This window comes from Gossypium arboreum, chromosome 1 (assembly GCF_025698485.1).
Source record: "Gossypium arboreum isolate Shixiya-1 chromosome 1, ASM2569848v2, whole genome shotgun sequence".
Classification (NCBI taxonomy): domain Eukaryota; kingdom Viridiplantae; phylum Streptophyta; class Magnoliopsida; order Malvales; family Malvaceae; genus Gossypium; species Gossypium arboreum.
Genome location: NC_069070.1, coordinates 18,839,463 through 18,854,000, shown reverse-complemented (window position 1 = coordinate 18,854,000; position 14,538 = coordinate 18,839,463). Strand labels below are relative to the sequence as shown.

General features: G+C 32.8%; 1 protein-coding gene across 2 annotated transcripts; it reads left to right on the top strand.

Annotated features, from left to right (window-relative positions):
- The first annotated feature begins 1,676 nt into the window (after window positions 1-1,676).
- Window positions 1,677-6,846, top strand: LOC108483826 (protein IMPAIRED IN BABA-INDUCED STERILITY 1). Of its 2 annotated transcripts, none has more exons than XM_017787421.2 (8): window positions 1,677-2,820; window positions 3,211-3,495; window positions 3,699-4,016; window positions 4,130-4,357; window positions 4,706-4,803; window positions 5,271-5,862; window positions 6,013-6,124; window positions 6,396-6,846. In XM_017787421.2, the coding sequence occupies exons 1-8, from the start codon at window positions 2,398-2,400 to the stop codon at window positions 6,413-6,415; spliced, it is 2,076 nt and encodes a 691-aa protein (XP_017642910.1). In that variant the 5' UTR covers window positions 1,677-2,397; the 3' UTR covers window positions 6,416-6,846. The 2 variants fall into 2 exon arrangements, with proteins under 2 accessions (XP_017642910.1, XP_017642908.1); XM_017787419.2 differs by having other exon boundaries at window positions 1,694-2,820; window positions 6,013-6,145.
- Window positions 6,847-14,538: the final 7,692 nt, after the last annotated feature.

Genomic DNA, 14,538 nt, shown 5'->3' with positions numbered 1-14,538 from the left:
TTAAATCACTTAAAATGGACAGAAAAGTTAACGTTTATTAACTTTCTTGATATGAAATACATGTGGATTGTCATGTAGATGCTATATTAGTAATTAATTAATTTTTAAAATTATTAAAATATAAAAATATTTTTTAATTTTTAAAAATTAATTAATTTTAATATGACATGTTGTGAATGCCATGTGGATGCCACATTAGCAAAGTTAAGAAACATTAATTTTTTCCATCTATTTTTAAGTGATTTGACAAACAATGCAAGTTTAAGAGCTAAAAGAGAAAAAAAATTAAATAGAAGACTAAAATGACTTTTTTTTTATAAAGTTGGAGGCCAAATAAATTTTATGCCATTATTATAAAAATATTTAAAAAACTAAAATGTTATAAAAAGTTTATACTTAATTACTATTATTTTTCATACTTTAATTATGATTTGAATTTTTATTGTTGTAATATTTTAATAATAAAAATAGTTAAAATGTTTTAATTAGGTTAAATAATTCGAAATTAATTTACTTTAATTAAAAGAAATAAAAAATAATATTTAATATCTTCAAAAACATTAATATTTAATAAAAGTGAAGAACAAACCTATAAAATCACATAAACCTAAACCCTAACTCCATCACATTAAAAATTAATATTTATAAAACAAAAATAACCCTAGATAGACGATAAAAATAAAAAGTTTAAATATAGTAAAGGTTGTTAAACTCTTTTGGAATTTAAAATTGTAATTATGAAAAGGTAGAGTAACTTTATTAATCCTCAATATTAACATTTTTTTAATTTTGTCCGTACTTTTTAAAAGTACATGAAAGTTATTTAAAAGTTTTAAAATATTTTTTTAAATTTCAACAAAAACTCCTAAAATTGTTTTAAAATTACAATATTTGTTAAAAGTCATTTAAAATTTCAAAGAATATATATTATTTACTTCTTGAATGATGTTAAAGTCTCTCTCAAAGATTTAGTTATTTGTTCAATTAGTATTAAATTAGATTTTAATATAAATTTTGAATTAAATAAAAAATACTTGTTTAATTTCAATTTTAATATGTTCTAAACCAACAACTCAAACTTTGAAGAAACTTTATTATCATTCAAGAAATAACTAGCACATTTTTTTTCAAGACATTTTATATATTTTTATAGTTTTATGAACTTTTAAATATTTTGAATTTTTGAATTTTTTTGGAAATTCTTTAAAAGGTTACAAATTTTCAATTTTTTTGAATTTTTATTGAAAATATAAAAATAATGTTTATAATTATTTTTAACAAGTAAGGACCAAATAAAAAATTCTATTAAACATTGAGGGATAAAGAAGGCATTCTACCTCTTTTATAATTGTAAAATTAAGAGAAAGCATCAATATATTTAAATAAAATGTACAAGTAATCATTGTTTCAAAATTAAAATAAAAAAATTAATTTAAATTTTTTAAAAAAACAGGGACCACAAACAAATTTAAACCAAAACTTAAAATAAAAAAGGAAAAAGAAAAACCCTAGTTATGAATTGCATGAAAACAAAATTGGTTGTTTCAAAAAATGCCTTTTTTAATGGTGCAATTTGTAAATGTGAAAACAAAAGTTGAAACTTTGAAAAAATTCATTGACAAATACCTAATTCAACCAGCAACAACCCAACACTTTAAATTAATCAATTGAAACATTAGATACTGTCTAATAACACTCGTTAATTACTTCTTTTAATAACAAAATAAATATATTCTATGTACACAAAATTAAGAAAAGAAGAATCCACTTGCAGTAAAATGCCAGACAATTTTTTTGGCTTCATTTGAATTGTCAAATTCAGACTGATAACCAAACAAACTTCATTAACAGAGTTGACAAACAACTGTTTTGTTCTTTTTTTTCTTTCATTCACAGAAACAATAACAAAGAATACAAATTCCCTTTTCCAAATCCTTTTTTTTTCTAAATTTTTTTATTCATTAATTTCTCAAAAAAAAAAAACATCATCAAAGGTGGGTAATCGGCAGCCACATTTAAAATCCTTTGATTTTCCATTCAATTATCTTCCGCAATCGTCGCTTCCCATAAAAGTACAATATTCTGTACAGATTTTCATATACATATATATATATGGATGTTTATCGTATGAAAAGGTTTCATTCTTTTTTTGTGTCTTCTTAAAAGAAGGAAAGAGGGAAAAAGAATGAAAAAGAGCTGAATCCTGAAGGGACTGAAAGCGCTCTAAACTCAGTTTACAACTCAACTTTCTTCCCCACTGTTTGTTTCTTTGTTTTTTTTTTTTTTTTGTGTGTGTGTGTGCTGGGTTGGCGCCAAAAAGGAAAACACCCAGAAAGAAAGTTTGGGGGGGATCTTTGGTTCTTGATCACATGATCAACGGCCATTGAAATTTAAAAAATGGGTTGCGTCAGTTCGAAACAGGCGGTGTCGGTGACGCCTGCGTTAGACCATTCCGGCGCTTTACGTGACAATGCCGGTACAGTTAGCTTTGGTAGTAATTCGTGTCGGTCTCGGATCGGGTTCACGGAGCTGGAGAAGAAGACCACCGCCGGCGGCGGTAAGAAGAAGAAAAAGAATAGTAATAGCGGTGGTGTGAGTGATTTCGACGGTGTTACGGGAGCATGTGGGAACGAGTTGGGTGACTCGGGTCGGGCGAATTTGAGATCCGACTCGCTGAGTTTGCGGTTGGGGAATTTACAGAAGTATGTTGAAGGTGAACACGTGGCAGCCGGCTGGCCTGCTTGGCTTAGTGCCGTCGCCGGAGAAGCCATCCATGGTTGGGTTCCACTCAAGGCCGACTCTTTTGAGAAGCTTGAGAAGGTTAGATTTTGTATATTAATTTGTTTGGGTACCATAGAAATATTATTTATGATTTTATTTACTGTTAGTAATACCCTAATAGGGAATTTTTTTATTCAGTTTATGGCAAGTAGATAAAGACATTTCTTGTTGTTTTTTTTTTTTTTTGCCCATAGACATTTCTGGTTTAATTCATGCATGTTATATGCATATATTTGGATGTTAACCCTTTTTAAGTTACTTAGTTGTTCAAGTAATGTTTCTGATCGTCATTTATGTTGCTCGGAATCTTCATTTTTCTTAAACTATGTTCCGATTTCTGTTTTTACATATTTAGAGATGAGTATGCCATACCTTTCCGGATATTTGATGTAATAATCTTTGTACCATTTTCATCTGTTTGTTTAACAGATAGGGCAAGGTACATATAGCACAGTGTTTCGGGCTCGAGACCTTGAGAGTGGGAAAATAGTTGCTCTAAAGAAGGTTCGGTTTGACAATTTTGAGCCCGAGAGTGTTCGATTCATGGCAAGAGAGATCCTGATCCTTCGTAGGCTTGACCATCCGAATGTCATAAAATTGGAAGGGATAATTACTTCCCGAATGTCATGTAGCATATTCCTCGTATTCGAGTACATGGAACATGATATTACCGGGCTTTTATCTTGTCCCGACATCAAGTTCAGCGAGTCACAGGTTTGTTCACTTTGCCTCTGTCATTAAGGTTAGTCTTAAATGTTTGAGGATGGCTTGTGTATGTGACATATGTTACTTGGACTTTGATGTCAGTATCCGATACAGATGACACGGAAAAATAAAGAAGACATGCAGATACTTGAATGCCTTAAATAGAACAGAAAAATGTATCTTTGACAATGAATATTGATTGTGTTTTGTAGATTAAATGCTATATGAAGCAGTTGTTATCAGGACTTGATCACTGCCATTCACGGGGTATAATGCATCGTGACATTAAAGGATCAAACCTCCTCGTAAATAATGAAGGAATCCTAAAGATAGCCGACTTTGGTTTGGCTAACTTCTACGGTTCAGGGAAACGGCAACCGTTGACAAGTCGTGTTGTAACCTTATGGTACCGTCCCCCAGAACTTTTGTTGGGTTCTACAGATTATACTGCAGCTGTGGATCTTTGGAGTGTCGGCTGCGTGTTTGCTGAACTTCTTCTTGGGAAACCTATCCTGCAAGGACGAACTGAGGTATGCACCTTGTCTAATGATCATTGCTTCTCTTCATTGCTTTCTAGTGCTCCTTATGATATATATATATATGTATATATCAGAGACTAATGAAAGTAACTGTTTTTCTTCAGGTTGAACAACTGCATAAAATTTTTAAGCTCTGCGGTTCCCCACCCGACGATTACTGGAAAAAATCCAGACTTCCTCATGCAACTCTATTCAAACCACAACAACCTTACAATAGTTGTCTTCAGGAGACTTTTAAAATTTTACCGGCAACTGCTGTTAACCTAGTAGAAACTTTGCTTTCAGTGGAGCCGTACAAGCGTGGAACTGCTTCCTCAGCTCTTGCATTAGAGGTAATTATTCAATGTATCACCGTCATCATTGCTTGTTCGATTTTGTCATTTGTTCTTCTCCCTTGTTAAGTATCTAATCTGATAGCAACTGACTATAGGTGTTGTTAGAATAACACTACTAAATGTCCTTGAATTTAGGTGCGGTGCTAACAAATGGTACTGATGGCCTATAGCATGGACAAAAAATTTGGGGCTACAAACTACTTATAATGTGTCTTTATTGTTCTTATATATATCAGCTAGTGTTTCTTTAGAGCATTACAAACGCAATATCCACTACATGCATGCTTTTACAGTACTTCTTCCATCATTTTGCAATAATTCTGTTTCTTAATCTTCAATTTTCAGTATTTCACAACAAAGCCTTACGCATGTGATCCATCAAGCTTGCCAGTATATCCACCTAGCAAAGAGATAGATGCAAAACATCGTGAAGAGGCAAACAGGTGAGAACGTGTTCTGAAAATGTGTGTATGGAGACATTGATTTAGATTAAGCATCTAACATAAAATAGTATCAATAGTCTCTAAGATCGCTACCCCAGTTATTGGAGATTTCGACAGACGGAATGGTTTGCTGCTTGATGTCTGTGTCTGATCTTTTTTCTTTTTCTGAGGTTTTAGAGAATGCCTAGTCAACTTATGCATGTTATAGTACTTACACGATTATCTGCAAATCTACTATATACGCACATATATACGACTCGACACCATTTGGTATCATCTTCAATGAGTTTGTCATGGAATGTGGAAATGCTTAATCCTGTGTTCATGTATCTGCTCCTTTTTTTTTGTTTCCCAAGGTTTTGGAGAAAGTGTAGTTGCATTTTACAGTACTTTCGCTATTGTGATCATCAACAAATTACTACTTTACATTAGCGTCTTAAATGAGCTTGTCTCAATGAATTACTCAGGAAAAAGATAAGCGGAAGAGTTCGTCGGCCTGAAACAAGAAAGCCAATAAGAAAACCCCTTGGTGCTGCCGCAGATACTCGAGGTTCTCGGAATAATGGTAACCATGAAATCTCAAAGCAAAGAAATGCTACTAACAATGAGGGAGCGTCAAATCCATCTACTGATGCACTGGAAGAGACTTCTCATGTAAAGCATGAATCCCAAGGTGATATTCCCTTTTCTGGTCCATTACAAGTTGCTTCATCGAGTGGCTTTGCATGGGCAAGAAGACGAAAAGATGATGCATCCGGAAGATCACTTAGTAGGTCTATCTCAAGAGGTCACATTTTCAGTTCTTTAGAACCTTCTGCTCCATTACATACACGAAATGATAATGATTTGAAACGGCATGAAAATGAGGATGTTATAAATGGAGGTCGAACTGATTCTAGAGGCCATGATTCATATGAAGCTGCCAAGCGTGACATGCAGAAACAGTGGAGCCAGTTCGAACACCCAGATTCTTTTGATACTTCTGATGGATACCACTCGCAAGAGCTATCATTGGCACTTTATCGAAGAGAGGAAATGGCGGCCAAGAGAAATAATCCGGTATGTCCGTAAATTTTAGGACCAGGAACTACGTTAAAATTTTGTTCTTGAAATCTAATTTAAACATCTGTTGCAGATTATTCAGTTCATGAAGAATCTTGTTTAGAATTTCTCTGTCGGTCGAATTATATATATTGTTGTTTTTGACAGGATTCCCAGGATGAAGTGGACAAGGTTGAGTTTTCAGGGCCTTTGTTGTCTCAATCTCACAGAGTTGATGAACTCTTAGAACGACATGAACGAAAGATCCGCCAAGCAATTCGTAAGTCATGGTTTCAAAGAGGTATAATAAATAACATCAGAAACACTATATAGTTATCTATTCTTTTAATCAATGATTTGTTTCACCAGTTGTGACAGCTCTTTTGCGCCTTTAGTTTGTTAGCTTTATGAATTACCGAATATTTACGTATAATTGAGAACAGTCCATTGAATACAGAAATGTGTTTGGCATGGAGTTCTTTCTTCATAAGTTCATGTGTTTGAACAAGATTAGATAGGCCAGCATTATTGATTAATCATTTGCATTGCAGGCAAAAAACATGGGAAATAGTCTTAAGCTACTCTCATGTCTAATGGCGGGGTACGAAGAAGCTTCTTCCTCTACTCCAACTGCAGCAGCGATAAGTTGACCACCATGTCTATAAAAGCATGCCATTAACAACCTCGAACTGATCCTTGTGCTCCAAAGCGGCAAAGAACGAAACTCAGAAACTGCAATATGATGGTACGGGGGCGTGTATGATTTTGTAGAGCCTCTAATGGGAGAGGGACCTTAGGTGACTTCTCAGTCCCTTCCTGCAATGAACCATACTTGTTTCTTTTTTCTTCCATTTTTGTTTCATTACTTTCTGCTCATCAAGTTAGACACTAGAATGTGTATAGGTTCATAGTAACTGATTCTGAGAGCCATCTTGTTTATGATCATTGGTTCATATCGATATCAATTTATGATATTATATATAAAATTTGACATTCTACTAATTCATGTTATATGGATTTTCGTACTCAAATTTGCTCGAGCTCAAGCTCAATTATGTTTGTAGTTATTTAAGCTCGAGTTAGAACTTGACTTAATAATTAAGTTTAGAGTTAATATGATATTAATGGTAATAACATAATGGTAATTAAGTTTAGAGTTAATATTAACTCTAAACTTAATAATTAAGTTTAGAGTTAATATTATATTAATGGTAATAACATAATTTAAAAATATATTATATATCAAAAAATGTTCGCAAGCCGTTTAAGTTGAGTTTTACTAAGCTTGAATCAACTCGATCAATAATTGAAGTTGCTTGAACTCAAGCTTAATTCAATAATTATTGAATCGGGTTTGAGATTTTTTAGTCAAACTTAAGTAGTTTGTAATTACCAATATATTTACACCCTAATTCAATTGATTTCTAAATATGTTCAATTATTAAATGCAATGGTACGTTATTATAATATTAATCATTTGTACTTCTACATTCGTTTAAGAGGGAACTCCCATTACTAGAAAAGGATGGGTGCCAACCATGACATTCATATCAAAGTCCAGGTTTGAAAAAGCATTTATATCTAGGTTCACAAGTTTATAAAGCATTAATAGACAATGGTCATTTGTTTTATAGATGTGATTTCCAGTCACCTTGAAAAGTGTCTTGTACAAATTCATCCAAACAATGACGGAGGGTAGTAGAGACCTAGGAGAGCTATGGTCCCCCGTAAAATAGTGAATTTTTAATTTAAGTATTTTATAATTTATAAAATTTTAAATTAATAATGATAAAATTATACTTTGGCCTCTCAAAATGATAAAAATTTGATTTAACCTTTTAAAAGTTATAAATATATAGATTATTAAAATGATGAAATTATATTTTACTACCGTAAAAATATATAATTTAATTCTAATCCCTAAAAAAATTTTAACTCCATACTGCACCCAAATAGCTAAACCTCCAACTAATTGTATCAAAATCTTTTAGTAGAGAAAGATGCATGACATGATCCTTGTTGCGATACTTGCCTAGAAATAGTATTCCTCCTATCATCTAAAATGTCTAAGTTTTAACATATCGAACAATCTACTCCACAATTACTTATAAAAGAAGAGCCAAATCGACAAGTATCTCTAATCATGTGCATTTCACTCTATTCTCATCGCATTCTTTATAATTAGTACAAATTATATTTTTTTTGTTTATTTACAACATAATATTAAAGTTTATAATTCTCTTTTTTCTTTTCTTGTTTGTTTCTTGGGAAAAGTAACAGAGAAAAATGATGATAGTTTTGACTTGTTTGAGAAGCCATCCATTATATGACATGGGTTTTTCTTAATTTGTGATTTAAAGGTTTGTTTTTTGATGTTTAGGATGTTGATGTGGGAAGATAGATGTTTCAAAGGAAGGGTTACAGCGAAAACTTATTTTGTTTCTTTGACCCGTGCACATGCTGAAAGCATTTTACACATCATGCATGCTTATGTTCTCTAAATCATGGTTAGTAGGTGCATATGCTGGACAGGGAGTGCTTTTCATACTTGAATCGCGCTTTAGAGAGCTCACAGTAATTTTGGCTACAAATAGAGACATTTGTAACGCAAGTGTCAGAATTTTTGAAATATCGGCAGCTTTTAGAGGGTTAGCATAGTTTTACATGTTGCAATTTGAGAATCCGAATATATTAAACCTCTGCTGCAAGATGAATATTATTTTTTTGGTTTTTGGCCTCACTTATATTTTCTATAAGTTTCGCTTGATATCATATCCATTGCTTGAGTTATTTTGGTTCTAGTCTGTGTCAAATGGATGTCCGTTTTTGCAGATATGAAAGGAGCATACCTGTCGACTTATTGGACAGAATGGTGATCATCCGTACATAGATTTACGTCCTGCTGAAACGATACAGGTTAAATGGATGTCCATTTCACTGGATCTTCTCTTTCAATCTCTTCCAAAATATCTGTTGTAATCCTTCCTTTGCAAAATCCTTCGTCCTGCATCAACATCCTTCACCACATCCAAAACACCAAAAAACACACCTTTAAATCACAAATTAAGAAAAACCCATGTCATAGAATCATGGAAACAAACAACTAATGAGTATATTCTCAAACAAGTCAAAACTATCTTTATTACTTTTTTGGGTAAACAAACATTAAAAAGAGAAAAAAAAAAAGAAAGAAAACTTACAAACTTTAGTTTTATGTTACAAATAAAAAAAATATATTTTGAACTAATTATAACGACTTCATTAACTTTAGTCAAATGTAAAAGAAAGAAAAAAAGTCAATGGATTAGACGAATTCGAGTAATTATCCTAATCAGAGTGATTAAATTAAAAAGTCACTTTGCGATGGTCTTGTGTCATACGTGCAGATGTACATGTATAGGGCTCTTCAAGTTTCCAAATGCACCACTATTGAGTCCCCTGCTCCAATACAGTTCGAATCTGCCATTGACAACCTTTCCCGGACTTTCAACATTATCCAACATATAATGTTGATGTAGACTTGATGAGTTTGTAGTCCACTGACACCTTCATGCTGTACCACTTGATGGCATGTAAGCAGTCCTGCTTATTTGGGAATCACTGCCTTACGAACAAATCTTTTGTTTCTGAAGATGTCATCAACCGATGAGCAAATAGTATATCTTCATACTCGGGCAACTCAAGTGCATGTGTCGCATTGGGGTCAACACTCAACATGTCAGCCCCAAGGTCATTTCGTAAAATAATCCCATGACTTGAGTGCTCGACCAAAGGGGTTGTAGATTTTCACCGTCTTCTACGCCTTTATTGTAACGCCCCCTTACCCGAGACCGTCGCCAGAGTCGAGCATGAGACATTACAAAACTTATTTTAACATTTAAACAATTCTCGTAATAAACTATCCATCTGCGTCACGGTCGCTAAAAAAATCATATCTCGAGTTACAAAACTCAAAATCCAATTCCGTAAATTTTCCCTAAAACTAGACTCATATACCTACTTACTAATTTTTTTCTAGAATTTTTGGTCAGGCCAATTAGTACAGTTTATTAGTAAAAGTCTCCCCTGTTTCAGGGTTCGGCTACTCTAACCCCTATTCACTACGAATCAATTTTCTCTCTGCAAAGAAATCCAATGACTATGTCATTTTTTCAATTAAAAATAGACTCAATAAGGAATCTATACATATAAAGTTTGAGTCCTAATTATTTATACACAATTTATGGTGAATTTCTAAAGTCGAATAGGAATCTAGAAATTACTCTAACCCTATTTCACCAAAACATAAATATCTCATAAAATAAAACTCTTTTACCTATTTTGTTTCTTCATATAAAAATATATTCATTAAGCTTCAATTAAATATTTTATTCATATAAAAATATATTAAAGTTAGACTCACGCATTGTCCAAATCTGTTTTAGTATAAAATGTTGATAACTAAGTTTATAACATCTTCATTTCTTCTCTCTACAATATTTACCATCATTTCCTCTTATTACTCTTCACTAACATATCAAAAACATACCATACTTAAGGTTTTGGTAACATTTACAAAACATATCAAAATATCACTTAACAACTTAGGTACTTTCAAAATGACCAAAAGACATCCTAGGTACAATGCCATTTTCCAAAAAGATAGAAACTTCACCAATTTGAGTACGGGGATCGGCTTGTATACTGAGTCCTTATACTTTCGTACCTAGCCTGCGCACGGAAACAAACCTTACGCTGAGAATATTCTCGGTGGTATTTCTATAAACAATAGCTTAGTCAACTTTAAAACATGGTAATTCAGACACATTATTGCTATTATTCAATATCAATCATCATTTCAATAACAGTCAATCAATCAGTACTTTAATAATCTTTACTTTATTTACCCTTATTAACATAACTCAAACATTGAGGGATGCACGGATCCAACCCACACTCCGAGATAAGCACATAGTGCTTCATCGGAACAAATCCGGAACTTTAACAGTAGTTGACACATAGTGTCTCATCGACTCAATGTCGGAATATCCCAATACTTCCAATTCCTATGACATGTCAACTATATCTGACTAGCCCGACACTGTTAATAGGGTATTCAAAATCACATTCATTTCAATATGGTAAGAATACTTACCTCATTCACATTTTCATGCAATATAAATATCAAATACAGCAATAACGATTAAGCTCGGTTTATAGAAATACAAACCACTATTTATCTAATTTAATCGATATCTTCGTTTACTTTCTCTTTTCCCTTCTTGGATGATGTATCCGGTGCTACGTTAGCTACGGACAATCATACAATTAAAAATCATTAATATACTAATTCATAAAACACATTTTCACTTTCTATCAAATTTTTACAAAAATTCCAATTTCGTCCTTTTCCCATTACTAATCTTTTTTTTTTAACTAAATCATCATATTTTCATTTAATCAACTCATTAACAATTTCAAGCTCAAAAAAAAAATCATCATAAAACATAATTTTGAGCTCTATACAACTTAGTCCCTAGTTAAACCTAACTTAAAAATTCCTTTAACAAATCACTTCTAACTTCAATTTCTATCAATTTAACCCATAAAACCTCAATTTATTCAACTAAATCAATATCTAAAAATTCTCTATTTTTTTCTTCATTTTAGCCTCATACATGTAGAACTTTGAATTAGGCATTCATAAACATAAAAATCACAAGAAAATGAGCTAAAACAACTTACCAATCAAGCTTTAGGGCCTTAATACTCAAATTTTCCCTTTTCTTTTTCTTTCTTTCTTTCTCACATTTACTCTCTGTAACTCTTTCTATCTTTCTTTTTTTATTTCATTTCATTTATTCATAAATCTATATTCAATATAATAATATTAATAATATAATATTATTCTAATAAAATAACTTAATCCATAAGAAAAACTATTTTAACACATTTAATATTTTTACCAACTATTACACATGTTATACAATATTAACACACATGTCACCTAGGGTCTAATTGCTAGATTAGTCCCTTTACTAATCTTTAATCTATAATTAAACTTTTATACCTTATGCAATTTAGTTCTTATTCTAAATTCAAGCTACTTAACTTAATCAAACATTAATCAACCACTCAACTATAATTCATAAATATTTCTAATAAATGTTCATAAATTAATTTCACGGAAACAGTACTCAAGACTCGATTTTCGTTACCGTAACTTTCAGTTCATTACAATTTTCTCCCCCTTAATAAATTTCATCCTCGAAATTTACCTGAAAAGAGATGAGGGTACTGAGATCTCATCGTTTCTTCCGGTTCCTATGTAGCTTCTTCAACAGTGTGACTTCGCCATAGCATTTTCATTAAAGGAATACGTTTATTACGTAATTCTTTTACCTCTCGTGCTAGAATTTCAACTGGTTCTTCTTCGTACGATAAGTCAGGTCGAATCTCTACATTCTCAGTCGTAATAACATGTGAAGGATCCGATCGATATCTTCTTAGCATAGAAATATGGAAGACATGGTGCATTTTCTGTAGTTCAGGAGGTAAGGCCAATCAATACGCTACTGGTCTAATTCTCTCAATAACTTCGAAAGGCCCAATAAAACGAGGACTTAACTTTCCTTTTTGACCAAATCTTAGAATTTTCTCCTAATGTGAAACCTTTAGAAATACTTTATCCCTGACTAAGTATTCAATATCCCGTTGTTCCAAATCTACGTACGATTTCTGTCTGTCAAAAGCAGTCTCCAATCTTTCCCGAATCTTCTTAACTGTACCTTCCGTTTCTTGAACCAATTCACGCCCAATCATCTTCTTCTCATTCAGTTCTGTCCAACATACGGGTGATCGGTATCTTCGTCCATACAAAGCCTTATACGGTGCCATCTGTATACTTGACTGGAAACTATTATTATACACAAATTCGGCTAATGACAAATAATATTCCTAGTTAGACTCAAAATCAACCATACAGGCTCGAAGCATATCTTCTAAAATTTGTATTACCCGTTCAGATTGACAATCAGTCTGTGGATGAAAAGCTGTACTAAAGTGAAGTCGAGTACCGAAAGATTCATGCAATTGCTTCCAAAACCTTGACGTAAACCTTGGATCTCTGTCAGAAATTATTGATTTTGGAATACCATGTAATCTAATGATTTCCCGAACATAAACCTCAGCAAGTTTCTTTAACGACCAATCGGTTCTCACAGCTAAGAAATAAGCTGACTTCATAAGTCGATCAACTATTACCCAAATAGCATTCTTTTTATTTGCAGACGTTGGTAATCCCGTTACAAAGTCCATCGTTATTCGGTTCCATATCCATTCAGGAATATTGAAAGGCTGAAGTAATCCTGATGGAATTTGATGTTCTGCCTTCACTCGTTGACAAGTCAAACACTTTGCCACATATTTAGTTATATCATTTTTCATTCCCGACCACCAATACAATTCACATAAATCACGATACATTTTTATACCTCCAGGATGAAATGCAAATGGACTATTATGAGCTTCTCGAAGAATTAACTCTTTCAACTCAGAATTAGTCGGAATGCAAAGTCGATTCTGAAATCTTAAACAGTCATTTCCATCAATGCTAAAATTTTCTATTGTACCATTCCGAATCATCTCTCTTTTCTTTAAAACTTATCATCTTCTAACTGTGCTGATCTGATTCGATCAAACATTACTGGCTTTATTCTTAATTCAATCAAAAGACTTCCATCTTCAGTGATACTAAGTTGTGCAAACATTACTCGTAATTCAATTGCAGCCTTTCTACTCAGTGCGTCGGCTACTACATTAGCCTTCCTTGGATGATAGTCTATGACACAATCATAGCCTTTCAGAAGCTCTATCCAACGCCTTTGTCTCAGATTCAATTCTTTTTGCGAAAGCAGATACTTCAAACTTTTATGATCCGTATAAACATAGCACTTTTCACCATAAAGATAGTGCCTCCAAATCTTCAAGGCAAAAATCACAGTTGCTAATTCTAAATCATGAGTTGGATAGTTACGTTCATGTGGTTTCAGTTGTCGTGAAGCATAAGAAATGACTTTCCCGTTCTGCATCAGTACACATCCCAGTCCACTCAATGAAGCATCACTGTACACTACAAAATCTCTTTCTGATTCTGGTAAAGTCAACACCGGTGCCTCTATTAACATTCGTTTTAATGCTTCAAAACTTTTCTGACATTGCTCATTCCAAACAAATGAAATATTTTTCTATAGTAGCTTGGTCATCGGTAAGGCTATCTTTGAAAATCCGTTGACGAATCTTCGATAGTAACCAACCAATCCGAGAAAATTTCGTACCTCTGATACATTCTTAAGAACTTTCCACTGAATAACTGCTTTAATCTTCTTTGGATCCACTCTAATTCCATCCGTTGATACGACATGACCAAGAAACACAACTTCTAATAACCAGAATTCACACTTGCTCAATTTTCCGTACAATTGCTTTTCTAGTAGTATTTGCAAAACAATCCGGAGATGTTGCTCATGGTATTTTTCTGACTTGGAATACACCAAAATATCGTCGATAAAAACTACTACGAACTGATCCAAGTACAGCTAAAAAATCCGATTCATAATATCCATAAAAGCAGCAGGGGCATTTGTCAGTCCAAATGGCATCACTAAAAATTCATAATGCCCATACCTCGTACGGAATGCCGTCTTTAATATGTCG

What these genes read in the sequence shown, in the direction of transcription:
- LOC108483826 (XM_017787419.2), top strand. Translation starts at nt 2,398, where the DNA reads ATGGGTTGCGTCAGTTCGAAACAGGCGGTGTCGGTGACGCCTGCGTTA. An exon ending in CTTTTGAGAAGCTTGAGAAG is followed by an intron (nt 2,821 to 3,210) that starts GTTAGATTTTGT and finishes TTTGTTTAACAG; the next exon opens with ATAGGGCAAGGTACATATAG. An exon ending in CATCGTGAAGAGGCAAACAG is followed by an intron (nt 4,804 to 5,270) that starts GTGAGAACGTGT and finishes TGAATTACTCAG; the next exon opens with GAAAAAGATAAGCGGAAGAG.